Source organism: Saimiri boliviensis, chromosome 2, assembly GCF_048565385.1.
Source record: "Saimiri boliviensis isolate mSaiBol1 chromosome 2, mSaiBol1.pri, whole genome shotgun sequence".
In the NCBI taxonomy this organism is placed as follows: domain Eukaryota; kingdom Metazoa; phylum Chordata; class Mammalia; order Primates; family Cebidae; genus Saimiri; species Saimiri boliviensis.
In genome coordinates this window covers 41,736,417-41,763,818 of record NC_133450.1, presented here as the reverse complement: position 1 = coordinate 41,763,818, position 27,402 = coordinate 41,736,417, and the positions used below count along the sequence as shown (strand labels likewise).

Below are 27,402 nucleotides of genomic sequence, written 5' to 3'. Positions count from 1 at the left end.
ATGTCTGTTTGGTCATGGGGTAGTATGGAGGTAGAATTCATCATGATTCTATTTCTCTCCCTTCACTAGTTATATGACCTTGGCAAATTATGGAACCATTCTGAACTTCAGTTTCCTCCTTTGCATATTGGGATTATCAGTAAATCTCTTGCAGGGTCAACCTAGATCAAATGAATTAATTTTGTAGAGACACCAGTATAGTGCCTATAGCAACATAACAGCAATAGCAAGTCACAGTGATGGCTGCTAGGAGTGACATCACTCATTAATGCGTTGTATTTATTACTTAAATTGGGAGATTAAAGTTGGTGATGTTTTCTCCTTTGCAAACTATAATGGGTATGAGGAACTGAGGTTAGAGCTATTTAAAACGTTTCCTTTTTGTCTTGTTTGACATTTTATCTGAATATTTTAGAGACACTTATGAATTATACTTGCAAATAAGTTGAGATTTTAAGATAATGTTGAAACAATAACAATAAAGCATGAAAAAAGCCGTTCGCTCAAGAAACACTGAAAAATACATGTCTCAAATTCAGAGTGGGGTCATGTAAAGGGAGCTTTAAAAATAGTTTCTTCGGGAAAATCTCCAAATTGTAATGTCTAAAAAGCAAACACCTTAATTTTGACATTTCTCCTTTTACAAGTTTAATTATTGTTACCAAAAGTCTTTGAAAAACATGCTTCTACCCTGGATTGTGTCTAACCTTTGATATTTGCCTTACTTATCCTCAGGGTACTGATTTCTCAGTGAAGCTGGGATGTTCTTAACATATTTTGACAAACATCAAGAAGGCAGGCAGGCAGGCAGCCTGGTGTGGTGGGAAGAAGCCCAGTACAGACAGACAGAGCTTAGTTTTGCCACTAATTGGCCACGGTATTTTGGGAAACTCACTTCACCTCTCTGAGCTTTAAGTCTTCATTTGCAAATGGATGAGTCTGGACTACGCTTTCCCCTTCTCATTCTGTGATCCTGTTTGGTTCTTAGGGTTACCATAGCAACTTCTTCTCTAGCTTTCAGTCTATGAATGGAAGAGACCTAATACAAATAAGACCATCCTACTCTTAGACTAAACCATATGAGATTGCCATTTTTGTTGATCAAAAAATGGTAAGAGTATCAGAAACCGAATTAATCATTTTACTCTAATATATGTGAGGTTCTGAAAAATAAAATAATTCTTTTTGATTATGTGGTAATATCAGAGAGGCAGAAGTGGCTGTTTTCCAAACCTACTATGCAAAATAATTTACTTGACAAAAATACCTTGCTTTCCTTTAGGCTGTATATATTTTAAAGTTTAAAGAATTTACACACGTCATTCTGTCTGATTTTAGGCAAGGGGACAAAGAAACTGGAATGGTGTTTTCCTGACAATATAGGTAATAGTAATAATAATAATGACACAGATAATGATCATTTGTATCTGTCATTCATTTAGCATTTACTATTGCTGAGTATTTTACATGCATTGTTACTGCTAAGTATTTTACGTGCATTATTTGATTTCTTTATGTAAAGTTCTTGTGTTGTTCATTGGCAGTGATTGCTTTGGGGGAAGGATGGATACCAGTTGTAACAAAAAAGCCAATACTCAGCTTTGATATGAAAAAATGATTAAAAATAAGAATGTCACAGTGAGATAACAGTTTTTAAAAGAAGCTCAGCTTTGGGAGAAGGAGAGTGGAGAGAGAGAGAGAGAGAGAGAGAGAGAGAGAGAGAGAGAGAAATATTTTGGTTGTTTTTTTTGTTTGCTGCCCTCCCACAAAAAAACACTTTATATTAGAAAAGCAAAATTTAGGAGTTGGCTCAAACAGTTTCATTTTAAGAGGCATCATGTAGAAAGGATAGACAATGTGCTACGGAGACATTTCCTCCCAGGCAGGGAAGGGAAGAACAACTGCTTTCCTCTTCTGGAAAGGGAAGACCATGACTTGAAAAAGTGAAAACAAAGAGGCTTGGAGACTTTGAAGTGTTTTCCTAGACTTGGAGAAAAAGGGCAGATGTGGGACTCAGTCCGGCCGGTTGTGATAAGAAGGTCGGAATTCAAACGCCCGAGGGAGTCGGAAAGGAGAGTGCCGCTTGCTTCTTTTTAAATTGTGGCAGGAGACTGTCTCACTGGTGTCCCATGTTGGCCTCGGGGGCTGTGGTGAGGGCTAGTATACTGGTGGTACTGGAGGAGAGAGAACTTGAGAAGATGCCGCTGCTCCAGTTCCTCTGGTGAGCAGGAGAACCCTTGTTTTAGAAATTTTTGCCTGACCCTGGTGGTGCGAGCAGGGACAGAGAAGATTGCAGAGGAATGAGTCAGTGTGCCTGCCTGGGAGATACTGTGGTTTGCAATGAGGTGGGCCTGCATTGGAGGCTGGAGGGTGAACAACTCAAGGCCTTTTGTAGTCAGACCTGGTTTCATGGGCATGCAACTGCACTACTGCACAAAGCCTGCACTTAGAAGGGCCCATGTCCTTGGCTTAGTGATGTGCTGTTGCAGTCTTGAAATTCTTAGTGATTTTCAAGAGCCCTGCATTTTCATTTTGCACTGTCTTACAAATTATATAGCTTGTGCTCCCTAGGGTCATCACCAAGAGGTACTCCTGCTGTGGAATGTTATAAGGCAGAGGTTGATTTCCCTGGAGTCAGTATGAGTCAGCAGGAACAGCACATCATGTTAAATAAACTCACACCAGTGCCCAGACACTCCCTGCTATATATAAGGGAACATGAAGGTGGGAGTGGAAATCCTAAAGACTGATACTTTATCCAAAATGAAATGGACTGAGTTACTTTGAATAGGCAAGAATCCAAAATGAAATGGACTGAGTTACTTTGAATAGGCAAGTTTCGTTTCTTAGCAGTAAGCATGGGAAGGTGAAGGATTCTCCAGAGAAAGATGGGTACTAAGAGTAAGTAAGGAAACAGGTTTTGTACATTGAGGCAAAGCTGGTGCTCAGCTGGAGCTCAGAAGGATGGTTGCTAAAATGTGGCAGTTTCTCTTTATCAGTTGGTTAGAAAGGCCCAACTGACCTGTGCCCCCACAAGATTACCCTCTTCTCTCTACCTGCAAAAAAACAACTACCTTCTGATTCAGCAGGGGCTTCTCAGCTACCCCAGCAGGTAGGGCCGTATTCTTTACACTTGGGCCATAATGACTGCTGTTATCAAATATTTTTCATTTCATTTCTGCATTTAGGTGAGAGTGTATTCAAGAACAGGCACTCTTCCACTTACAATAGGATTAATTCTGGATAAACCCATCATAAATTGAGAACATCAGATAAAGTCAAAGAATCATATGTTGAGCCATCGTAAGTTGGGGGCCATCTGTGTACCTTTCCCACTCACAATTTAACAAACAGGTGCGAATCTCCATTTTATAGATGAGAAAACTGAGAATGAGAGAGATGAATTTGTTTTTCAAGCTATTAAGTGGGAAGGCTAGGACTCAGACTAAAAATTGCCTGATTCCAGTGACCAGTATCTTAATTTCTTCATGTATTAATCCATTTTCATAGGGCTATAAAGAACTGCCTGAGACTGGGTAATTTATAAAGAAAAAAGTTTTAATTGACTCATGGTTCAGCATGGCTGGAGGGACTTCAGGAAACTTAATCATGGTAGGAGGCGAGTGGGAGGCCTTCTTCACAAGGCAGCAGGAAGGAGACGTGCTGAGTGAGGGAGAAGAGCTGCTTATAAAACCATCAGATTTTGTAACTCACTCACTGTCATGAAAACAGCGTAAGGGAAACCATTCCCATGATTCTGTTACCTCTGCCTAGTTTCTCCCTTGACATGTGGGGATTATGGGGATCCTGTTTGGTTCTTAGGGTTACCATAGCAACTTCTCCTCTAGCTCTGGGGATTATAATTCAAGATGAGATTTGGGTGGGGACACAAAGCCTAACTGTATTCTGCCAAATCTCATGTCTCTTTCACACTTCAAACTGATCATGCCTTCCCAACAGTCCCCCAAAAGACTTAACTCATTTCAGCATTAACTCAAAAGTCCAAGTCCTAAGTCTCATCTGAGACAAGGCAAGCCTCTTCCACCTATGAGCCTGTAAAATCAAAAGCAAGTTAGTTACTTCCAAGATACAATATAGGTACAGGCATTGGGTAAATACAACTGTTCCAAATGGGAGAAGTTGGCCAAAATAAAGGGTCTACAGGCCCCATGCAAGTCCAAAATCCAGTGGGGCAGTCAAATCTTAAAGCTCTTAAATGATCTCCTTTGACTCCATGTCTCACATCCAGGTCACACTGATGCATGTGGTGGGTTCCCATGGTCTTTGGCAACTCTGCCCCTTTAGTCCACCTTGTGAGCAAGCAAGGTTTTTCCTTCATGATGCTTTTCCTCCCCACTGGCCGAGATATATTGTGATACCACCAGCAGTTGACTTCTGCACAGGGAATAAAAAATAAGTTATTTAGGAAAGGTGTCTAAAGATTATTCAAGGTTGTCAAATTATAACCAACTTTAATTTAAATTCAAGATTTCAAGACTTTTATGAGTTTTTGGTGAACTTGGCCAAAACAGAAGAGTCTGACTGTCCCGTATCTGTGTCTTGCAGTATTCTCTTAATCATTTGGATAACATTTTGTTTTCCTTTTATGCCCATATAAGGAAGAATAATGACAAATTTTGTAAAATGGTGTGAATCAGGATCTGAAACAGATGTAAAAATAAAAATAGATAGTATAGTGGCCTGATATAGGGATGTAGGAGTGGTCTTATTATTATTATTATTTTTGGCTCCTTGAGATGGAGAGCAACATTTAGCCATGTGTTCATCTTATAGTTGTAAATAACCATCGTCAGCTTCTTCATACTTCGTATTTAGTACTGTTCATGAATTAAATATAGGCAGAGAAAGCCATTTTTCAGGATAACATAAAATCAGCACAATTCACAGTCTTCTTTCATGGGGCATTCTGTTGTCTTCTTTAGCACTGAATTTTCTTTTACCTGTACCTGAAGTTGAGGTTCCTTCACCTGCAGGTCTGTGCAGTGGCTTCCTTTTAGGCATGTGCTACTCAGATGAATCTTAAATGAATCAAGTATCTTGAAATTAAAAAAAGAGTGCATATTCCCCTTCTTTTCTTTTTAATTAGATGATTAAAAGTAAATTCTACCGGGATACTTTTTGACAGTCTACAAACTTTAGAATTGCACTATTAGTTTTAGAATTAAGTTTTCAATCCTTAATTCTCAAGTAAGTTTTAGAATGAAGGATTGAATGCTCTTTAGGAAACTGATATCCTCTACATCCCCCAAACTCTCCACTTTTATATTTTTTTGTCCTGAAATAATAATAAAATATCCCCTTTATGCTTCTTGTGTCACCCTTCTCCACTGGGACACATGCAAAACAAGACCCAAGGTGGTACCTAGTGTGGGAAGCACACTTGTGAGTAATTCAAGTTGCAAGGTATTTTCTCTTCTGATTTTAATATCTTTATTTGCATAATGTGTACATTTCTCTCACTATGGGTTACATTATGTTGCACAATGAAATTGCTGTTTTTGTAGGTGTGAAGTTTCATGTGGTTCAACCTAATATATAACATTAAACATTTCAAAATTGAGGAACTATAAATGTTTACTTGAACATCAGGACAAGCCTTGATATATCTCATTGCAGTGCAGTGTTAACTGGCTTTGGTGACTGGATTAAGGCACGAATAATCAAGAACTGATATCAATCTTATATTTTGCTTTTAAAAAATTCATAGGCTTGTAATAATTCAGATGGGCCCATTACCTGTTTGGTGGGTGCAAATTCCAAAAAACCCAGCTGAAAAATTTGGTTTGAGAATATTTATTCACCCATTCAACATTATTCATTGTGAATCTATGTCATGTCACACATTGTGCTGAGTGCTAGAAATAAAATGGTGAAAAAGAGAGATGTAGTCTCTACTCTCTTGGAAATTGCGTGCTTTTGGTGAAGACAGGGAAAAACAAAACCAAAAGTAAAGAGGCAAATAAATAAAATAATTATAGATTGTTATAAACATGGTAAGGGTGTAAAAAAGACTAATGGACATTATAGGGGAATGCACTTTAGATAGGGCTGAGACCATCTTGCTCATTGCTGGGCAGAAAAACTGAAAGTTCTGTAATAGCCATAGGGAGATTTTAGGGACAGTCTTCCACAGAAACAGAACCGACAGTATGTGTCTCTCTGTGTGTGTGTGTGTGTGTGTGTGTGTGTGGTTGTGTGTAGAGAGGGAAAGAAAGAGAGATTTTAAGGAACTAGCTCACATGATTATGGAAGCTGACAAGTCTAAAATCTGCAAGGTGAGTTGGTAGACCAGAGATTCAGGGAACAGCTAATTTTGCACTCGCAGTCTGAAGACTGTCTGCTGCACAATTCCTTGTTGCTTGTGGGAGGTCAGTTTTTGTACCAGTAAGGCCTTCAGTGGATTGTATGACGCCCACCCATGTTATGGAGTGCAATCTGCTTTGCATAGACTCCACTGATTTCATTATTGATCTCATTTGCAATAATATTCACACAGAAACATCCAGAGTAACATTTGACTGAATATCTGGGTAGCATGGCTTTGCCACATTGTTGCATAAAATTAGCCATCATAGGATCTTACATTCCATCCATCTGTATTTGTATTTTTGTTTCCTTCATTATATTAAGGTTGGGTGGCTGGGAAAAGAAAATCTTCACTAAAAAAACTTATTATGGAAACGTTCAAACATACAAGAAAGTAGAGATAAAATCATATAATGAACCCCATATGTCCATCACACAGCTTGAAAAATTATTAACAAAGACAATTCATTTCCAATGATACCCTCTTGTCTCCATTTTCTTGTTTCCCTGGCTCAGAGAACATCCCTTTAAAATCTCTATCCTGTACTATTTGTTTTCTTGCAACCTAGACAATGGGTTATTGTCTCCTGCTCGAGAATTTGACCCTGCAGATTAACATGTTACACAGCTAGCTGATTGCTGGGGATGGAAGCATTAGATTCAACGTTGGGTAGGAACTAGAAGTCATTTGACAGATTCATGCACATTTACAGTTGGAATATGAGCAGCCTTGCTTTCTGAGTTATTTACATAAGGGTGCATGGTGAGTTTCCTTAGAAACAGATTCTTCTTGGGGCATTTGAGCTTCCTCTGTGATGCTAGGATGGTAATAAAAACAAATCTGAAGCTCTCTTTAAGCATGAATTGCTGTGGAAATGTTTAACACCTAAGTTTGAGAGCTCCCTAAACACACATCACTATTTCAAAAGCTGCAGAATATTTCCTTCATGCTTTTTCACTTTACCAAAGACTGTAACATATGGGTATATATATTTAACATATATAGTTTTGAGTCTTATTTTTAGTAGAAACTCTGGAGCCGTTCTATGTTTGAAATAGTCATAGCATGGAATTTTATGGCTGAGAATTCTAGACAGCCCTCAGTAAACCTTGGTAGTCCACATAGGAACACTCAGTAAATGCTCTTTACTTGGTTGATAGAAGTTGTTTCTTCAGTCTTGCAGCATGGGTGTATTAGTATGTTTTCACACTGCTGATGAAGATATACCTGAGACTGGATAATTTATAAAGAAAAAGAAGTTTTATAAACTCATAGTTCCATGTGGCTGGAGAGGCCTCATAATCATGGTAGAAGGTGAAAGGCACATCTTACATTGCAGCAAGCAAGATAGAATGAGAGTCAAGTGAAAGAGTTGGCTTTCCCATTATAAAACCCAGATCTCGTGAGACTTATTCACCGCCACAAGAACAGTATGGGAGAAACAGCCCCCAAGATTCAATTATCTTTCACCAGGCCCCTCCCATAACACATGGGAATTATGGGAGCTACAATTCAAGATGAGATTTGGGTGGGGACACAGCCAAACCATATCAAAAGGTTTTCAGGATGATCTCTGAAGGCCTGAAATTCACATCTTGCTGGAGACAGTGAAACTATCTCCCTGCTTCTTTATGGGAAGTTTTGAAGGATTTTTTGATGTAGTGAAGTTGAATATATCATTTTCAATTATAGATCAGGAAATTTCTTGTAAGTTTAAAGCTGTGTGCTTGTCTGCACGTGCTGAAGATTGGCATCATTAACAACATCTGTTCTCTTGGTGGCATCATCCAGAGAAATATCTCTCCAAGATACATCCTGTTTGGAGGGTACCATAGGTGGTAAAAGTTGCTTTTATCAGATGAATATTGGGGTTTTGTGCTTCTCTTGTCAGCAAGCCCATAATGTTTATTACACTTTAAAGAGACATATGCCTTAAATTAAAAACGTAATTAGTTGATGGGTGGGAAGCAAAGAAAAGAGATTTTTGTGTTGTTTGAATAGAATGAGTTAACACAGATGACTGTTTGTATATTGAAGTGGGTGTCTGTGAGTTTATACGCTTAACTAATTATTTGAGTGATCTGTTTTAAACTAGTTATTGGAGTAATAGGTTTAAAATTTCATCACTTTTCTTAGTCTTACAGATTAAAAGAAGGAAAAGAAAAAGCATGTCTGTATTTATATACTTCCATTAAAAATATACATATTCCTCTAAAACCTACTTAAGGAGCAAACACCTTATTCATAAAAGCTCTCATAATAATGTCAATCCTGTTAGTTCAGACTTTTTGATTGAGGTTTAATGAAAAGATGACAGGTATTATTTAGTGTATGAATTTTGAAATTTGAAAAACACTTTGAATCTTATTTTCTTAGATTTTCTACTCTGGATCTCTTAAAAAGTTCTTGATACATATGAACAAATAATTTCAGTTTTGTTTGTTTATGTTTTTTAGAGATAGGATCTTTCAATGTCATCCAGGCTAGAGTGCAGTGGTATGACCATAGCTCACTATAATCTCAACTTCCTGGGCTCAAGCCATCATTCAGCTACTCAGGTTTCCTAAGTAGCTTAGACTTCAGTTGCAAGCTACCATACCAAGTTAATTTTTCTATATTTTCTAGAGATAGGGTCTCACTATGTTGCCTGGGCTGGTTTCAAACTCCTGGCCTCAAGGAGTCTTCCCACTTTGGCCATTCAAAGTCCAGGGATAACAGGTGTGAGCTACTGCTCCTGGCTTAATATCAGATTTATTGAATGAAATTGCTATGTGATTGAAAACTGTTTATCTTTTTTGTTTTTCCCCAGTGAGCATTGACTACAGAGCAGTAATTTATAGTTCTCATTCCACAAAGGTGCAGAACATTTGATGGGAATAAGCGTGATGGAGAGAAGCTACCTTTAGGGCAGGTGTCCCCAAACTATGGCCCGCGGGCCGCATGTGGCCCCCTGAGGCTGTTTATCCGGCTCCCCGCCGCACTTCAGGAAGGGGCACCTCTTTCATTGGTGGTCAGTGAGAGGAGCACAGTATGTGGCGGCCCTCCAACGGTCTGAGGGACAGTGAACTGGCCCCCTGTGTAAAAAGTTTGGGGATGCCTGCTTTAGGGCATTAAACCTTTGAATATTTCTTTTCAAAATCCAAACCATGACATTACAAGGCATATGCCTTCAGAAAGTATGTGAAGCTTTCAATGTCTTACCTTGACTGTTTAACAGATAGATTTTTTAAAGGTTTGTGTTTGATCTTCCCAAATCCTTCCATCCCTTTCTGCCCCTAAACAATTGATGCCTGTTAAAACTATACTTGGTGCCTCATTAGTCTATGTTGGAAAGATGTCAGAGTCCTTTTGAATTTTTGTTTTTCTTATTTTGGTTTTGTGGTTGAAGACCAAACTGGTATTAATTTTAAGAACAATTTTAGGGCAAGAATTCCACTTAGAATTTCTCCGAAGAAGCTGAAATGAATCAGATATGTATCTTATGTGGGACTGTGCTTAGACAGGGAAACCAATGTGAAATGTCATTTTCCTATCACTTGGAAGATTTTCCTTTCCATTAGCTGTTCTATTGCAGGACTCATATTTATATTAAAATTCTTTTTGGAATGAAATTTTAGTATTTTTCTATCAGAAAGTAGAATCTTACTCACTATGGGTGATAGTAAATCTTAGTTGAATATGAACTGAGCTATGCTAACAGAAGACTGCAAGGTATCTGCTGTTCCTTGGCAAGATTCCACGTCTTTTAGTGAGAAACGGGAAGGATTGAAGGAGGAAGAGAAGGAAAAGCAACAGACAAGCATTGTTGGCTTAAAATAGAAATATAACTAGCATTTTGGTTTAACTGAACAGATACAATCTGTATAACTATATATAATGCTATAAAATAGGTCACACATGTATGTAAAATTAGTTAAGAAACATTTGGCTCCACTATCATGCCTAGAAAACAGTGCTTTCCAGTTCTAATGTGAAATTTCCTGCCAGTAGAAAGGGAAGTGTAAAAGGAGTGTTTTCAAATACTCTTTGATTGGGGTCACTTTGGCTGGGTTGACCTGAGAGACATCATGTACCATTCACGTAACCTACTTATGTTTGCAACCACAAAGATCCCATTAAGGCTGCTGTTTTTGATGGGATCCCAAGAGGATGTGATTATTAATGTTTGCCAGACACGGAAGCATTGACAATGTCATATTATTAGCATTACTATTCTAACAGCCCAGTCATCAAGGACCCCAGGAGACCTCATTTTGATAACCACTAATGAAGAAGATAAAATGTGTAGCAATAGTCACTTCAGTAATGAACAGTTTTACTACCTGTTTAGTTTGAAGCTTGTGTAAACAATTGAGGAGAGAATATAAGGAAAATATCAAACAGTTGTTAGCACTGATTTAGGTAGATACTTTCAATTTATGAGTGCTGATGTGTTCATTCATAGGAGGGGGCCAGTATAATGAGGATGTGAGGCTGTGTCCTAGGGTCTAGAAGAAACATTTGCAATGAATTAGTAATTTGTGATGGAATGGGTTTCTGCCTATCAACAAAACTTTCATTAGAGAAAGATTGATATTTTCCTCATCCCAGAGTGGGGACCAGATTAAAACCTGTTGTGTGATTGTTGGTTGTAGAGTATCTTTCAGAGACAGACCAGTCTCAGCAATCTGTGATGTTTATAGAAGTGACACTGGTTAACAGAGATCCGTTTAAGACTCTGAAAAAGGTAGGAAAATGATCCCCAGGAAAAAGCTCTTTCATTTGACATTTTGCAAATAGTTTAAAATTTATGAAAACCATTCCTGGATTTTGTAGGTGAGCCTTCTGATTAAGCAAATCTAATTTATGGAGGCCAGTCTGAATTGAGTTCTAATTGATTCAATACAAATATATCTTGAGTGACTTCTATGTGCTAGACATGGCTGCTAGGTGCTAGAATTTGTGATATGTCTATATCATAGACATGTTTGAAGCACAATGAATTAAATGTGTCTTGGCTACCAACAGTAGTAATGAGAACAATGGAGGTGGCTAAGGGTAGCTCCCCAAGATCCTGCTTTAGAATGTTATTTCAGAGAACACTGACAACTTACCAAGTGTAATTCTGTCGTTTTGCAGATGAAATAATGGAAGCCCAGGAGATAAAACATCCTTTTTGAGTTCATAAATAGTGCAGAGGTGAAACTGGCTCCTGGTGCCTGATACCTATTTTAGTGTCATTCCATTGTCTACCTAATCTCTTAATGGAAAAAATAAAAGTTATTATGAGCTAAACAGACCCCTGATTGTTATTGTTATTTATTATTAAGTTGTTTGGCCAGCTATAGATTTTTTAAAAATAGAAAATACAGAAGTAAGCTTTAGCATAGCTCCTATCAAAAACTAATAAATGCCAAATTTATTTTGTCTGAATTATTATAAGTTATATACATGCTCATTCTGATGGAGAATACTGGATATTTTTTATTGAGATATGAAGAATTGGATATGATTAATAGAACAGTTACTTTCATAGATTTGAATTTGGGAAAAGATAATGAGGCCCGAATTGAAACTCTAGTTTTAAAAATATGAAATCATTTAAAACGATGAACGTAAAAGACTATAGAAACATGCAAAATGTGTTTAAAATGTTTCCTGAAAGAAGCAGTATGTAATGTTTGTGTTTGTGTGCATATGTGGAGCTATGTATTCAAATATTCAGAAATATTGACGGCCTGTTGTGTGGTAGTCAGTTACTCTGCTTGATGCTGACAACATGGCAAAGACAATTAGCTTGCTTACTCCCTGATCTCATACAAATTCTTTAGTAAGAACGATACATATTAAAAGAAATAATTTTATAAGTCATCAATAATCTATAATTACAGTAAGTGTTAAGAAATAAGAGGTTTTATGAAAGAATATTTAAGCAGCATCATTTAGTGTGGATTATGGCAGGGGGGAAACATTCTGAGAAGTGAAGTGTAACCTGGGACCTGAAAGGAGATGAATGGACACAATGATAACTATGCAAATTACAAGGAAATTGATAAAAGAAATCTGCAAAAATAATTGGAGTTGTGTTAAGGTAGAGGGATTGTGAATGATTTTTTTCCTTTTTTTTTTTTTTGAGATGGAGTTTCACTCTTGTTACCCAGGCTGGAGTGCAATGGCGCGATCTCGGCTCACCGCAACCTCTGCCTCCTGGGTTCAGGCAATTCTCCTGCCTCAGCCTCCTGAGTAGCTGGGATTACAGGCACGTGCCACCATGCCCAGCTAATTTTTGTATTTTGAGTAGAGACAGGGTTTCACCATGTTGACCAGGATGGTCTCGACCTCTTGACCTCGTGATCCACCCGCCTCGGCCTCCCAAAGTGCTGGGATTACAGGCTTGAGCCAGGGCACCAGGCGATTTTTTCCTTTTTAACCCAATTTTGATAAGGCTGATATAACTTTTATAATTAGTAAAAAAGAAAAAAGCTTTAACAAACACTGAATGATTGCTGATGTTTAGAATATTCTTCAATCTATCTCAAGAGAGTTACAGTGACCTTAGTTTTATCATTTTTGGCCTATTTTTGAGCCTAGTCCCTTTTCAAGTGATACAAATAATGTTTCCATCTGTGCTTTGGGGACAAAAATCAGTAATCTGGTATATCTTATAGTCTGGTAGTAATTCCTATTAATTGTGCCTGCATGTTGCCTTCTTCGATTTTATTACATTACTTCCTAATTATATTGCTTCATACTGTGGATGTTATTTGAGATTCAGAATCTCCTCTACCGGGGGCCAGTGGATGTATGCTGATGGCCCTGGAACACAGATGCCCTCTTGGAAAAGGTCTGTAGTGATTGCTTTAGATTGGATGGAAATGAGATTCTTCCTCATTTTAGTTGGGGTTTTAAAAAGGCAAATATAGTTAAATAGAACTCATTCTTTTTTCATAAAAATTTTATTATGTGTGTATCTGAAAGTGGGTTTCTGTGCAAGAGCAGTGATAGTCTCTTTAAAAATATCATATCATTAAAGCCATGTTAAATACTCCCTCTGGAAATGCTGAAGACTGTATGTGTTTATATAACCACTGAGTATTTGCAGAGCATGTTTAAATCCCTGCCTTGGATATAGTAAATACTCAAAAATACTCAATGGGCTTATGAAAGCTAAGGAATACTTACAATGTGCTATTGCTGTAATGTCATAAACCTTGAGCAATATAAAACTCTTATTGAGCCAGTCCTAGTTTGTTTGAAATCATCATGCTCAAATACAAAGCTGTCTGTTGGGTAGAGTTTAAAAATATATTTAAATATAACTTTTACTTGACTTAAGTGGGAGTTTATAATTTTTAAAAACTTCATTATACTTATTTTAGAAAAGTAACTGCAACACTTTACATTTTTTTTTTTTTTTTTTTTTTTTTGAGATGGAGTTTCGCTCTTGTTACCCAGGCTGGAGTGCAATGGCGTGATCTTGGCTCACCGCAACCTCCGCCTCCTGGGTTCAGGCAATTCTCCTGTCTCAGCCTCCTGAGTAGCTGGGATTATAGGCACGCGCCGCCATGCCCAGCTAATTTTTTATATTTTTAGTAGAGATGGGGTTTCACCATGTTGACCAGGATGGTCTCAATCTCTTGACCTCGTGATCCACCCGCCTCGGCCTCCCAAAGTGCTGGGATTACAGGCTTGAGGCACCGCACCCAGCCAACATTTTTAAAAAGAGTTTCATTAGTGAAACAGTCAACTGTGGTACACTAGAAACAGAATTAACTTAGAACCAGACAAACCTGGATTTGAACACCACACTTCACATTTACTAGGAAAATCACTTCACCTTTTTTATTTCTAGTGTTTTTTCACTATCTAGGGCATTTTTTCGATGACTTAAAGAAGGATTGAAATACTGGTTTCACGTGTGTTATAGATACAAACCTGGGGCAAGTCACCTACCCTTTCTGAGCCTCAGCTTTTTTCAACTATAATATGGGAAGGCCAATATCTTTCACAAAGAGTATTTATTGATATAAGTTGTCAAACGCATTGGATACTGTACAGTGTTTGGAAAATGCTTGATATAATGGTAGTGCCATTTTTTTTTCTTGTGGTATTAGCTCATTAGGGAAAAGATGATAGGAGTTTAATATATTTTTACCTTTTGAAATAACATGAATTTTGGATTAATATTGAATACCTGATGTTGAGTGCCTTTTAATACTGGGCTCTGTCATAGATGCTTTAAAAACATTGCCTAATTTGATTTCGATGGCGAGTTGCAGGACAGGGAGTAGTGATCCCCCCGAGATCCTATTAGGATCTCATCTTCCTAGACGAGAACATTTAGATCCACTCAGCTAATATGATTTGCCTTGTGCTATGGAGTAAGTGAGAAGCAAATTCAAGACAGCCTTGTTTTGTGTGATTCTAAAGCTATTAATATTTCTTTCCTTTATTTTGTCTCATTTTTCTGTGTCTAATGATCAAAGTATATTTTGAATAAGGGCAGCTTCACATTTCATTTTATATTAACTGCCTCCCTGAAGTCCGGTGTAAAAAGGTCTATTGGATTGCTCATGCCCCGGCAGTGACAATATGGCTGTACTTTATCCATATTGTTGCCATAGAGAGCTTCAGTAGTCCCTGTTTATATTTTTTGAGATGCCAACATTTAGAACACGTTTTGGACAAATGCTGCAGAAGAGATTTCATTTCAATGACACATATTCCAACTCACATAAGAAATTTTCTCTTAACAGAAAACACCTGTAGACTCCTTTGAATCATGTCGAAGATGAATTGCAGCCTATTTTATAGTTCTTATTTTGACTCCATGCATTATTCATCTTCCTAAGCTTTCTTATTCATACCAGGTCTATGCAAAATGTCTTTTTCCAAAAGGCATGATAATTGTCATAAAAATAATTAGCTTTATGACTACTCTAGTAAGTCAGTAATAAATAACCAACGTTTTACAGGTAGCACAAGAAAGTTAACAGCTATGAGAAGACACTTGAAATAAACCCAGGGTTCTTAACTTTTAATTATGGCTGACCTATGAGTTTTGGTCAAGAATGAGAAGAGTGTATTTTTCCAAGTGATTTCTCCTTCAAAAAATGATGAACATCATCTACTTCAGTAGATGAACTTGTATAAAATTTTGATTTGGTGTTTGGTTACCTGGGGACCATATTATTGGAAACATGTTCTTGTCTCTCAGAATGTGTCTGACTCTCTCCAGGAGCTGAGAATCCTTTGAAAATCACACAGGCCTACAGGCTTCCACGTTAGCTTTCACCGAAATAACATAGATTTTTAAGGCACAGCTTATAGAATCTGGTATTTCTTCTTAGGTTATAACCGTCCCCCCACCTTGCAAGCAACTGTCATCAGATAGAAAATACGGTTAGAAAGATTTAACTAACAGCCCTTAAAGAATTATGAGCATTGTTAATCTGGTATGAAATACTTCTGTCTTCACAATTAGCTTCTGTGAGAACAATGAAAATATTTAATAAAACATGTGGCTCAGGAATTGGATAGTTTTTCTTTCTATAGAAACACAACTCTTTAATATTTACTGCTTAGCCATTTCCTATGTATAAAGTGATCTTAATTAAAATATAATTCTGATTAAACCAAAAATTTTTAAAAGTAGTCTTTAAGAATATATTTATGGCTTTATTTTATCAATTGCTACTGGTTATTTCTTAGATTGCCAGTTTATTATGAGTACTTCAAAGATGTTGTAAATCTTCCCAGCTCATGTTTGTGATAGAAGTTTATGTGTTAAACACATACACATACACACACCACATCTTTTTTGTCTCATTTTACACTTTCATAATAATGAGAAATCATGAACCATTTCCATGATTGTTTCCAAAAAAAATGGCTTTTCTCAGATATTACAAGACCTTAAATGTATTTTTCCTTCTAACCCAGGTAACTAGACTTTTTGACTATGTGTGTGTGTGTGTGTGTGTGTGTGTGTGTGTGTGTGTGTGTGTATTTTCTAAAATACCAGAAACCACTTTGTCTTCTTGTTAGCTGTAAGAAAGCCACCAGAGAAGTAGGATACAGTCTATATCTGGCATTATTATCCTTGGTGTGCTCTACCAATCAAGTTTAAATTTACCTAAGCCACCAAGATATCTCCGTGGTTACTCTGCCATTGCTGAGCCCCTATGGCTTTAGGCTAATTTAGTGTAAAATGAAAGGTCTCTGGTGTTGCTAACTAGGTAATTTTTCAGATTCTATCTGTAAGTTTCATTCCTTTTTGAGTATTTTAGAGTATAACAACTGGGCACTCTTTATATAGAGACTGAGATTTGACTTCTTTCCAATTATTCTGGGATCATCTAACAATAGTTGTTGACAAAAAAGTACAGAACTATTTCATGAAAAGCCATCTTGCTTCTGGTTGTATCGGCCTCAACATTACAATGCTTTGTGGCAACACAATGGCAAATTCCTGGATTTCAGAGCAGAAAGGAAGTGTTAGACGTCATCCAGTGCATTAATGCCACTTTAGAGATGAAGAAATAGAAAGGAATCAGGTTTACTTAGCTTCAAATGTTTTCACTGGTAACTTCATTCATTCATTCATTCATTCATGGAATATGCAGAGCCCCTGCCCTGTGTGGATTCTGCAGCTATAATGTATAACCATAGCCCCAGCACTTGTGGGCTCCCAGTCCACTGGAAGAGGAAGACTGACAAATATTCATCATACCAAGGGAAACACTGTATCATAAAGGCACATTTGAAGCATTCTGAGGCCACACCTTTGATTGTAGATGAAGAGTTGCCAGAGGAAGCAATAAACATTTCCTCATAAAAAATGAGTATCAGGTAGTTTAGGGAGAAAAGTCATCCTGGGCAAAACAAACAGAAGTCAGGAAAGAGCACAGTCACTTTGGAAAATGCTTAGTATGTCAGTGAGACTGGCACATAGGACTTTACAGTGAGGAGTGATAAGGAAAGGTTGAGTTCTCATAGTGTGGCAGCATTACTGGGGATAGCTCAGACATAGCTGGGTATTCAGTGAGGACAAAAGGTCCTCTGTGAGTTGCTGTTGTCCCGAAATTAGTTCCAAGCTGGTTGATAAGTCGCCACCGATCTGAAGCCCCTTTCAGTGTCCTATTGCACCTCTAGACCACCTCAGGCCCAGCGATTCAGGAATTAAAGCATTTACATTTTGGAGGAGGCCTTTAGGATCCCCCCAGCACTAAGCCCAGTTGGATGGTGCTGATTGTTAATTTTTTTTTTTTTGAGTATTTCTCTTCTTGTATGCCACTGTAAAGAATTTGAACTTTATCTGATAGGGTAGGGCTTGGAAATTCAAATGCATCCAGGAGTCAAGCTGGCCACATAGAAATGAGTGAAGCAAGTGGATTGTAAACAACAGGGAAAGGTGAAGATTATATTAAGTTGGAAGGATTCAAAGTAATTTTGAAAAAACACTGTATCAGCAAACATGAATAAGTAGTGATTTTGACAGCTCCGGTGCTCCAACTTTGCAGTTTAAGTAATAGGTAACCATAATGGCTTTTTTTCTTTAAAACTAGGAGAGTGATCAAAATTCATTTTTTATAAAAATTGCCAGCTCATCAAAATGGCAATTTTGGTAAAAAATGAATTTTTTCATTTTTGTTTTGATGAATATAATTATAGAGATCAAGGGGATATGAGGCAGAGAATATGGGCTGTACTGATTTGAAGATTTGAACAAGAAGTTGCTGGCCCAAATTCAGAGATGTTGGGTTGCATATGAAAACAAAGTCTTCTACCAAACACTACATGTTCTCACTCAAAAGTGGGAGTTGAACAATGAGAACCCATGGACACGGGGAGGGGAACATCACACACCAGGGCCTGTCAGGGGGTTGGGGGCAAGGGGAGGGAGAGCATTAGGACAAATACCTATTGCATGTGAGGCTTAAAACCTAGATGATGAGTTGATAGGTACAGCAAACCACCATGGCACATGTATACCTACGTAACAAACTTGTATGTTCTGCACATGTATCCCAGAACTTAAATAATAATAAAAAAATTCAATATAACAACAACAACAAAGTTTTCTGTGTATAATAGAATGATGGAAAGAATGATTAAGGAAAACGTGTCGTTTCTGGCTTAAAAATTTTCATTTACCAAAAAGAGAGTAGTGGGTGCTAAAGCCACTGAAATCTCAGAGGGAAACTTGTAAATCTGTGATGCACTGTAGTTTAGTAATTTATACAAAATACTTTGAGAGAAAAAAACCTCAAAAACCTTTGGGTAGTGAAATGGGATGGAACAAATGGCAAAAGGATGCTTACTGTTGTTACTCTGCAGGGAACTCACATGGTAACATCATTTAACATCTTTTTAGCACTTCTGGATAGGATTTATCCATTAGCAAAGTTACTGAGTACATACTATGTGTTAGGTGGTGTTTTATGCATGATTTTTAGTGAAATTTGTTGTCAAGAATTTACTATGTGCTCAGCACATTTCTAGGGACTGGGGATAAAATAAAGAACAAAAAAGACAATGCCTGCCATCCATGGAGCCTCCATTCTAGAGGAGGAGACAGGCATAAACCTTATATAAAATCAGGTTATGGAGAGCAAACGGAGAATAAATTGAGTCTGGGAAAGAATAGAGTGTGAAATGAACTAGGTATGTAGTATCTGAGGGAACTAGAGTGTGGGAAATGTGGTAACTGTACAAAACATGTTGAAAGACAGTCTTTGGAGACCAAAAGCTAACCGAATTTGGAATGGAAGAAGGGAGTGTTGATGAGAGAAATTCAAAATCACCCGTGTTATGAGTCTAGAGTGATGAATGCTTGCAGCAAAGTGATCCGCTAGGTTTGAATGAACTGAATTTGAGATTTTAGTGAGACATCCGAGTCTATCAGTATTTCTCAAACTTTCGTGGGTGTCAGACTCACTTGGAGTACTTGTCAAAAATCCCAAGGTTCAGACCAGGCCCTTTTCCTCCAACTAGCCTGGGCCTTCGTATTCTTTATTAGCTCAGTGGGTGGTTCTGACACACCAGTATTTGAGAATCACTAGCTTAGACAGCCACAGATAAAAGTCTGGAAAGAAAAATTGAGCAAAGACTAGAGATGTATATTTTGGAGTTTCAAAAAGGTATTAATTGAAATGTAGGGATGGGCCTACTCTCCCAGCTGGTGAATATAATAAGGAAGGGAAGCCATAGGACAAGATTTGGTTGTATACATGTAGGTGGTGGGAAGACAAGGAGGAGCCTGAAAGAGGGACACACGAATTATTCAGCATATGGAGAAAATGCAGAAAGCTCAGTTTCCCTTGAACTGAAAGGTGGGCTCTATGGAGACAAAGCCCTCAGGATTACCTTATCACTGACATTGTGCCCAGCATGTAACAGACAACCAGTATTTGTTTATTGCATAAGTCAATGCATCCATGAATGGCTAATAAGAAATTTTTAGAAGGTAAGTAGTCATAACACATGCAGTGGCTGAGGTCAAGAGACTTAAAACCTAAGGGATAGCTAGTAGATTTAGTCAGAGGAAGTTACTGCTATGCAAAATATTGGGTAATTAAGTTTAAGCAGTGAGCTTAGGCCCTCTAGTCATTTGTGACATTCATCTTGAGCTGTTGATGAGCACTGTAATAGCAATAAGATATAAACACATCTAATATACGCACATATGCATATGTGTACCTTGTATGCATGTACACATGTAAAAGTGTGAATATTTAGCTCTAGGGTTTTCATAGTGTTCTGTGGTTCTGTTAATGTTCTGGAGCTGCTTCCTTCAGTCTGCAAATCTTGTGGGATGAAGTGTGTCACAGGAGTCTCAAAGGTTGTAGAGAGCAATCTATCCTCAGGAGGTTGGAACATAGACAAAAGCAATGAGATTCCAGGGACATGTCTCCAGTAAGCTAGATAATCCATTTGCCACCTTCAGTTTTTCAGCGATTGCTCCCCAAGAATAGATATGACTTCTAGAGATCGCATAAAAATATAAAATCCTATTTTAAGATTTGTTTAAAGCTTTTTAATTCCAGACACACATTTCTTTTGAAAGTATAAACTTTAGTGTCATAAAGGAGAGATGCTTATTAGTCAGCTCTCTGGGATCTGCAGATTCGTAGATGAAACATCCGATCTTTTTTGTATGTTGAAATGTCATGCCCAATGGGATCTTAATGAAGATTCATTTATCCTTTTCACACTGTTAAGGGTGATCTGTGGGGGATAGAATTATCTCAGTCCACATAAACATAACCCATTACCGCTAATGGAAGTTTTCCACGTGGCCATGGAGGTGAATAGGCATTGAAATAATCTACATCTAGACTTTCATAGTCATTTTTATTTAACTATTCTAAGATTTCCATGATAATCTCTTTTTTTGACCAAATGCTGTTTGACATTGTCTGCAGGTATCTGGTGATGGGTCTGAGGTTGTAACTTTAACAGGTGTAAGTATTTCTTTCCTCTGTTTCAGCTGGAAGTTTTGAGAGTGAAATATTCACAGCCATTAAGAGACCTCCAATTTAATTTCTCAACATACTTATTCTATAGTTCACATTCAATCCAGAGCACTGGAGGAACTGAACAAGTGGACACTGTAGACATCAGTTAGCTGGCCATGGTGTTGGCCATGGCATCTCAGGATGCTCAGAACTTCTTCCAGCCTTTCTCTTCCTGGATATCTCGGGTTTATGAAGCTCTCCAGCAAGCAGGAGATATGTTATCTGCTTCGCTGGTTAACATAAGCAAACAAGACTCTAAATTGAGTGACAAGCTAGATCAGGACTTAAATGATATTCAGATTCAGGAAACGTACTTTGAAGATGAAGAACGAGAAAATGATTGGAGTCAAGAGGATGCAACTTCCTTGTTTCTGGAAGTGGATCATTTCTCATGTTGTAATAGTGATTTGCAGGACTCTGCCCAAGGTTCAAGCCCCAGGCTTAGCCAACATGCAAAGGACTCATGTTGCACAATGTCCCAGTGGCCCAATCAGGCCAGTGATGACCACAAGTCACCACACGTGCTTTCTTCTATTGCTGAGGAAGAGCATCACCTTGAAAAGCAAAGAAGTGGCCTTCAACATGGCTTTGACAGCCAGCTCCCTGGTACATTAGAAACTGTTAATGGAAAAAAGCAAGGTAAGCTAGCCAGTCATCATTTTCTCTGGGTTCCCCCAAAGAGCATTTCTACTTATTTTATTTTGACTTGTTTTTAGTTACATGGATTTTATTTTTTTTCTCTCTTATACCTTCCCACATACTGGCTTCTGGTTAAGAGATATAATCCTTAGGAATATTTGCAATATATAAAACTTTGGAAGATCCATGTTTGGGAGTTCCATATTTCAAAACAATAGTTCTGAGCAAGTGAAATGGTGAAAACGAGTCTGTGGATTCTGTTTGAGAAGCCCCTTGTGCACATGTCATGCTTTTAAAAATATCTTGTAAAATGTTCTTTTTTTCTTCTAGGTTAGGAATTTCTAGATGTTACTATATTATTCAGTGTGAAATCCTGTGCAAAAAGCCATACTTATTGCAGAATTTTTAGTTGATAACACTCCAAGAACACTTCTCACAGTGTTTCACTGAGCCGTGATGTGAGATGACAGTGGATAGGAAATCTTTGAAATAAGAATAGCTTGATTTTCTTTTAGCTCTGAATGGTAAGGACACATTTAATAAAAACTGCCTATAAAGATTTATGCTGCGAGAACTGAGCACATGTTGGGTCTTCAATAAATGTATAATGAATATGTTAAAAAATGTAATTGACTCTACAGTAGCGGTAGTGTGTCCCAGCATGAATTTCTCATGCCTCTAATACTCCAACCTTGAAGTAAGGACATTCCACCTGGATAAGGGACAGAGTTAAATGATACGGACAGAAGGGAGTTGGGTATGGGTGCGTGATGTGTAGTTGTAATGCACACATAAGTCACACAGATTGGTGAATCATTTATGTGATACAAGGTTATTAATGTCCTTCTTGTTGGAGAGAGCAGACTTTTCTGAGTACCTCATAGTTCATTCATTTTCCGGGATTCCTATTAGCTTTGTCTTTTTAGGGAGAAGTTTTATCCAGATATATGAAATCTTGGCATACCGGGAAGCAATTTCACATTCTTATAATGCTTTCTTGATATTCTTATTCAAATTAAGGTAACATTGAAATGCTAGAATAAATTGGTAAAAATAAGGTAAGCTGATATTCTTTCTGAACCTGATAAACTATGGATAATTGCAATTTGGAGTCTTTTAAAATTGTCTGTAGAGATATTCTAGAAATATCTGGGCCAGCAGTAGAATTTCTTAGATTTGAATTGAAATTTTGATTTCTGTTTTAGAAAATTCTTGAAAAGGTTGAACTATATTTGAAATTAATGTGAATTTGGCTTACCACTGATTTTGCTAATTTTTGTAATTATAAAATCTAATGGCAGTAAAACAATTGTGTTTATTTGACTCTTCAAGAAATGCTTATGCACTAGATTGGAGCCTTCAGGAAGGCAGGGACCATGCCATAGATCATCTCTGTTTTTTTAACAATGAGCACAGTGTTGGGTAGGAGATGGAACAGCAACAAGAAGAGCTAACAACGTTAAGAGGTAGATAATATTATTCTCACTTTACAGTTGAGAAAATTGATGGTGAGAGAGTTTGAGAACCTACCCAATATCCACATTTATTATAGGAAGAAGCAATCTCATTCTAAAATTTATACGTACACATAGTCTCTTTTTTCCTTTTTAAAGGTATAATTTACTGTAACAAAATTCATCCTTAGTGTATAGTTCTGTGCTTTTTGACAATAAACACAGTCTTGTAACCACCACAATCAAAGCATAAAATGGTTTTGTTATGTCAGATAATTCTCCTACATTCCTTTTTAGTCAATCCTTTCCCTACTCCAGCCCCAGGCACATGTGAATACATTTTTAGTTTCTGTTGTTTTATCTGTTTCAGAATGTCATGTAAATGGAATTACACAGTTTGTTGTCTTTTGAGTCCAACTTCTTTCACCTATCATAACGCATTTGAGATTCATCCATGTTGTTGTGTGTTTCAGTAGTTTTCCCTTTTTAATTGCTGAATCATATTCCATTGAATGAATGCACCATTTTGTTGATTGATCAGCTGAGGAATATTTCAGTTGTCTCTAGTTTTACTTATATCCAATATCAAATGTCTATTATTTCTTTTTCCTGACTGATTACACTGGATAGGACTTCTACTATCATGTTAAAAAAGACTAGTGAGAGTGAATATCCTTGCCCAATTTTAAACAGTGTAAATGCTTTCAGCCTTTCACTATTACTTAGCAGTTAGATGCAGGCTTCTGTAGATGCTCTTTATTATGGTGAAGAAGTTCCCTTGTATTCTAACTTCTTGGGAGTTTTTAACAAAAAAGGATGTTAAATTCTGTCAAATGCTGTTTTACATCTATTGAGATGATCGTATGACTTTTCTTGTTTAGTATGTTGAAATTACACAATGTTTTGAAAGTTGAACCAATTTTGCATAGCTTGTATAAAATCCACTTGGTCATGTTATGGTATTCTTTTAATGTATTACTGGGTTTGATTTGTTAGTCTTTTGCTGAAGATTTTTCTCCATTTGTTTTTATTAGGGATATTGGTCTGTTGTTTCCCTTGGAATATCTTTGGTTCTGGGTAATGTTGACTTCATAAAATGAGTTGTGAAGTGTTTCTGCTTTTCTATAGGTTTTTAAGAAATTTATATACAATTATTATCATTATTTTTTGATGTTGGTTAGACTTTCTCAGCGAAGTCTTCTGATCCTGGGATTGTTCTTTGTGGGAAGATTTCGAAACAAAACTTCAATTTATTTAATAGATATAAGAGTAACCTAGTTATTTGTTTTTTTCTTAAGTGATTTTTTGACACTTTGGGTTTTTCAAGAATTTTTTTCATTTCATCTATGTTGTTGAATTTATGGACATAATAATTACTACTTTTTAAATGTTGTTAGGATTTACAGTAATTTCTCCCTTTATTTCCTGATATTGTTATTTAGTGTCTTTTTTTGTTGTTGATCTGTCTGGCTAGAGGATTATCTATCTGTCTATCCACCTACCTATCTATTTGTGTTTTTTTCCAAATACCTCATTTTTTGTTTCATTAATTTTTCTCTGTTGTTTTTCTGTTCTTAATTTCATTGATTTCTGTTATTTGTTTTTCTTGCTTTGGAAATAATTTGTTCTTTCTTCTTTCCTTTTATGATGTATAAACTTCCCTCTCAGCAGTGCTTTAGCTGCATCTAATATTAATATCTTTTGTTTTATTTTCATTTGATTAAAAATGTTTTCTAATTTCCCTTGTTACTTCACTGCATTGATTGTTTAAAAGTGTGTTGGTTAAGTTCCAAATATTGGGAATATTTGATATCTTTTCCTGTTGTTGAGTTCTAGTTTCATTATATTATGGCTTGGACACATACTTTCTATTATTTTAGTTTTTAAAAATTAAGATTTGTTTTATTACCCTGTCCTAAAATTCACGTGCACTTGAAAAGGTTGTATATTCTGTTATTGGAGAGAGAGTATTCTATAAATTGTGAGTTGTTTGAGGCTGCTTTGAAGATTTTCTAATGCTTACCTTGTCTCTCTATTTTTTTTTTGCTATTGATTTTGTTCTCTCAATTTTTTTTTTCCTACTGATTTTGTTCTGTTGATCACTAAGGGAGGAGAGGCCTATTGAAGTCTCTAATTCTGATTGTGGATTTGGCAATTTTAAAAATTTCTATCAGTTTTTGCTTTACATAGTTTCAAGCTCTCTTGTTAAGTACATACACATATTAGAAATATATATCTTCTTGGTGAATTGACCTCTTTGTCATTATATAATATACCATTTTTACCTCTGGTAATATTTCTTGTCCTGAACTGTACTTTGATATTAATACAGATACTCCAATTTTCTTTTGATTAGTGTTGACATGATATATTCTTTTCCATTCTTTAACTTTAAACCTATTTTATATAGTGCGTTTTTATTACATAGCATATAATTGATTCATACTTTATAATTCAATCTGACAAGCTTCCACTTTTAATTGATGTATTTTAACTGTATTTAATATAATTATTGATATTGCTGAATTAAAATATATCTTCTTTCTAGATTCATTTCTGTTTATTCCATCTGTTCTTTGTTTTCTTCATCCTAATTTTTTCTGCTTTCTTTGTATTGAGTATTTTTGTGATTTCATTATATATTCACTCTAGTCTCATGTTAAAAAAAGCTTAATGGTCATCCAAGGATCCCTAATGCATGTATCTTTAATTAACTTCAGTCTATCTTGAAATAATACTGTACTATTTCATATATAGTTTGATAGTGTTGCAACAGTATACTCTCAATTATTCCTGCTTATTCTTTGTTTTATTGATGTCACATATTTTACTTTTATACATGCAATAAACATATAATACACTGATACTGCTTTGCTCTAGACTATTGGTTATCTCTTAGAATGTTTAAAATAAGACCAAAAAAAAAAAAAAAAGGCTGAGGTGGCAGGATTGCTTGAGCCCAGGAGTTCAAGGCTGCAGTGAACTGTGATTGTGCCACTACACTCCAGCCTAGGTATGAGAGTGAGACCCCATCTCTAAAAATAATTTTTAAAAAACCCTCCTCAAAACCACACAAAATTTTAAAAGAGAAAAGATTATATTTACCTCATTTATGCCATATGAAACACTCTTTAACTTTGTGTATATATGCCATGAATGAATTATCTCAACTTTTCTTTGAAAAATATTTGACATTTATATTTGAAAATATTTTAGGTATTTTTATTTATTACCTTCATTTATTCAATTTGAAACATTCTTCATTTTAACATTTCTTATATTGTGTATATGCTGCTAATGAATTATGTCAGCTTTTGTTTGTCTGAAAAAATTTTCTCAATTATTTGAAAAATATTTTAGCTAGGTATGGATTTTTGGTTAACAATCATTTTCTTTCAGCACTTCAAGATTGCCATTTCACCATCTTATGGCTTGCATAATTTTCATATGAGAAAATCTGCTATAATTTTTTCCTTTATTTTTCTGCATGTATGTGTGTTTCTTTCACTTGGTGCTTTCAAGATTTTGTCTTTATCTTTGGTTTTCAGCAGAATGTGTATAGGAGTGTTTATGCGTGTACATGCATGCATGTGTATGTTTTGGTATTTGTTTTTCTTGTGTTTTCTAAGCTTATGAGGTCTTTGGGTTTAGTGACTTTCATAACTTTTGAAAAAGTTTTGGTGATCATCTCTTTAAATATTTATTTTGGTTATACAAATATTAGATTGTTTGATATTATCCCATAGCTCTCAGATGTCTGTCTTTGTTTCATTGCTTTTTTCTTCTTCTTTGTATTTCAGTTTGGGTAGCACCTACTAACATATCATCTTCAAGTTTACTAATATTTTCTTTGACAGCATCAAGTCTACAAAAGCATGTTTTATTTCTGTTACCATGTGTTTCATTTCTAGCATTTTGATTTGATTGCATTTTAAAATAGTTTCAGTCCCTCTGCTGAAATTCCTCAATTCATGCACATTGCCCCCTTTCCATTATGGCTTTTAACATATTTACCACACATATTTTTAAATTCCTTGTCTGAAAGTTCCAATATCTGAGTCATACTTGAGTTTGGCTTTCTTGACGGTTTTGTCTCTTGACAGGGTGCTTTTTTTTGTTTGTTTCTTTTTTGTTTGTCTTGTAATTTATGACTGAAAATAGAACATCATGTGTAGGAAAAGTATGTGATATTTTTTGCCTGGAAGTGAGCAAGTCTTTTCTAATGCAAGGTGTTTAGTGTGAGGGGGTTGAGTCAGTTTAGTCAGCATTTGAGTTGGGTTTTTGTTTTGTTGTTATTGTTCATCTAAGTGCAATACAGGCTTCAAAATTCTCTATTACTGCTTTGTGTTTAGGGTAGGGGCTTGTACGTTACATGATTTTGTCAATATTGCCTCCATCTTTAACATTGTCTCTTCTTTTTGCCTATGCATCAGAGAGTGTCTCTCTTTTCAGGCTTTTTTTCCCTTTCCCAGGAAAAGTCTGT

The 27,402-nt window shown here is 36.4% G+C and overlaps 1 protein-coding gene across 3 annotated transcripts in view; it reads left to right on the top strand.

Moving 5' to 3' along the window:
* Positions 1–27,402, top strand: part of SYT16 (synaptotagmin 16) — a 284,745-nt gene that overhangs the window by 151,866 nt on the left and 105,477 nt on the right. For 2 of the 3 annotated variants that reach the window (XM_003924412.3, XM_074393151.1), the window contains exon 2: positions 20,799–21,465. The exons of the other annotated variant lie outside the window; for it this stretch is intronic. In XM_003924412.3, the coding sequence (XP_003924461.1) occupies positions 20,943–21,465 (523 nt within the window). In that variant the 5' untranslated portion in view covers positions 20,799–20,942. The remainder of the gene's footprint in view (positions 1–20,798; positions 21,466–27,402) is intronic. 3 annotated transcript variants of the gene reach the window in all.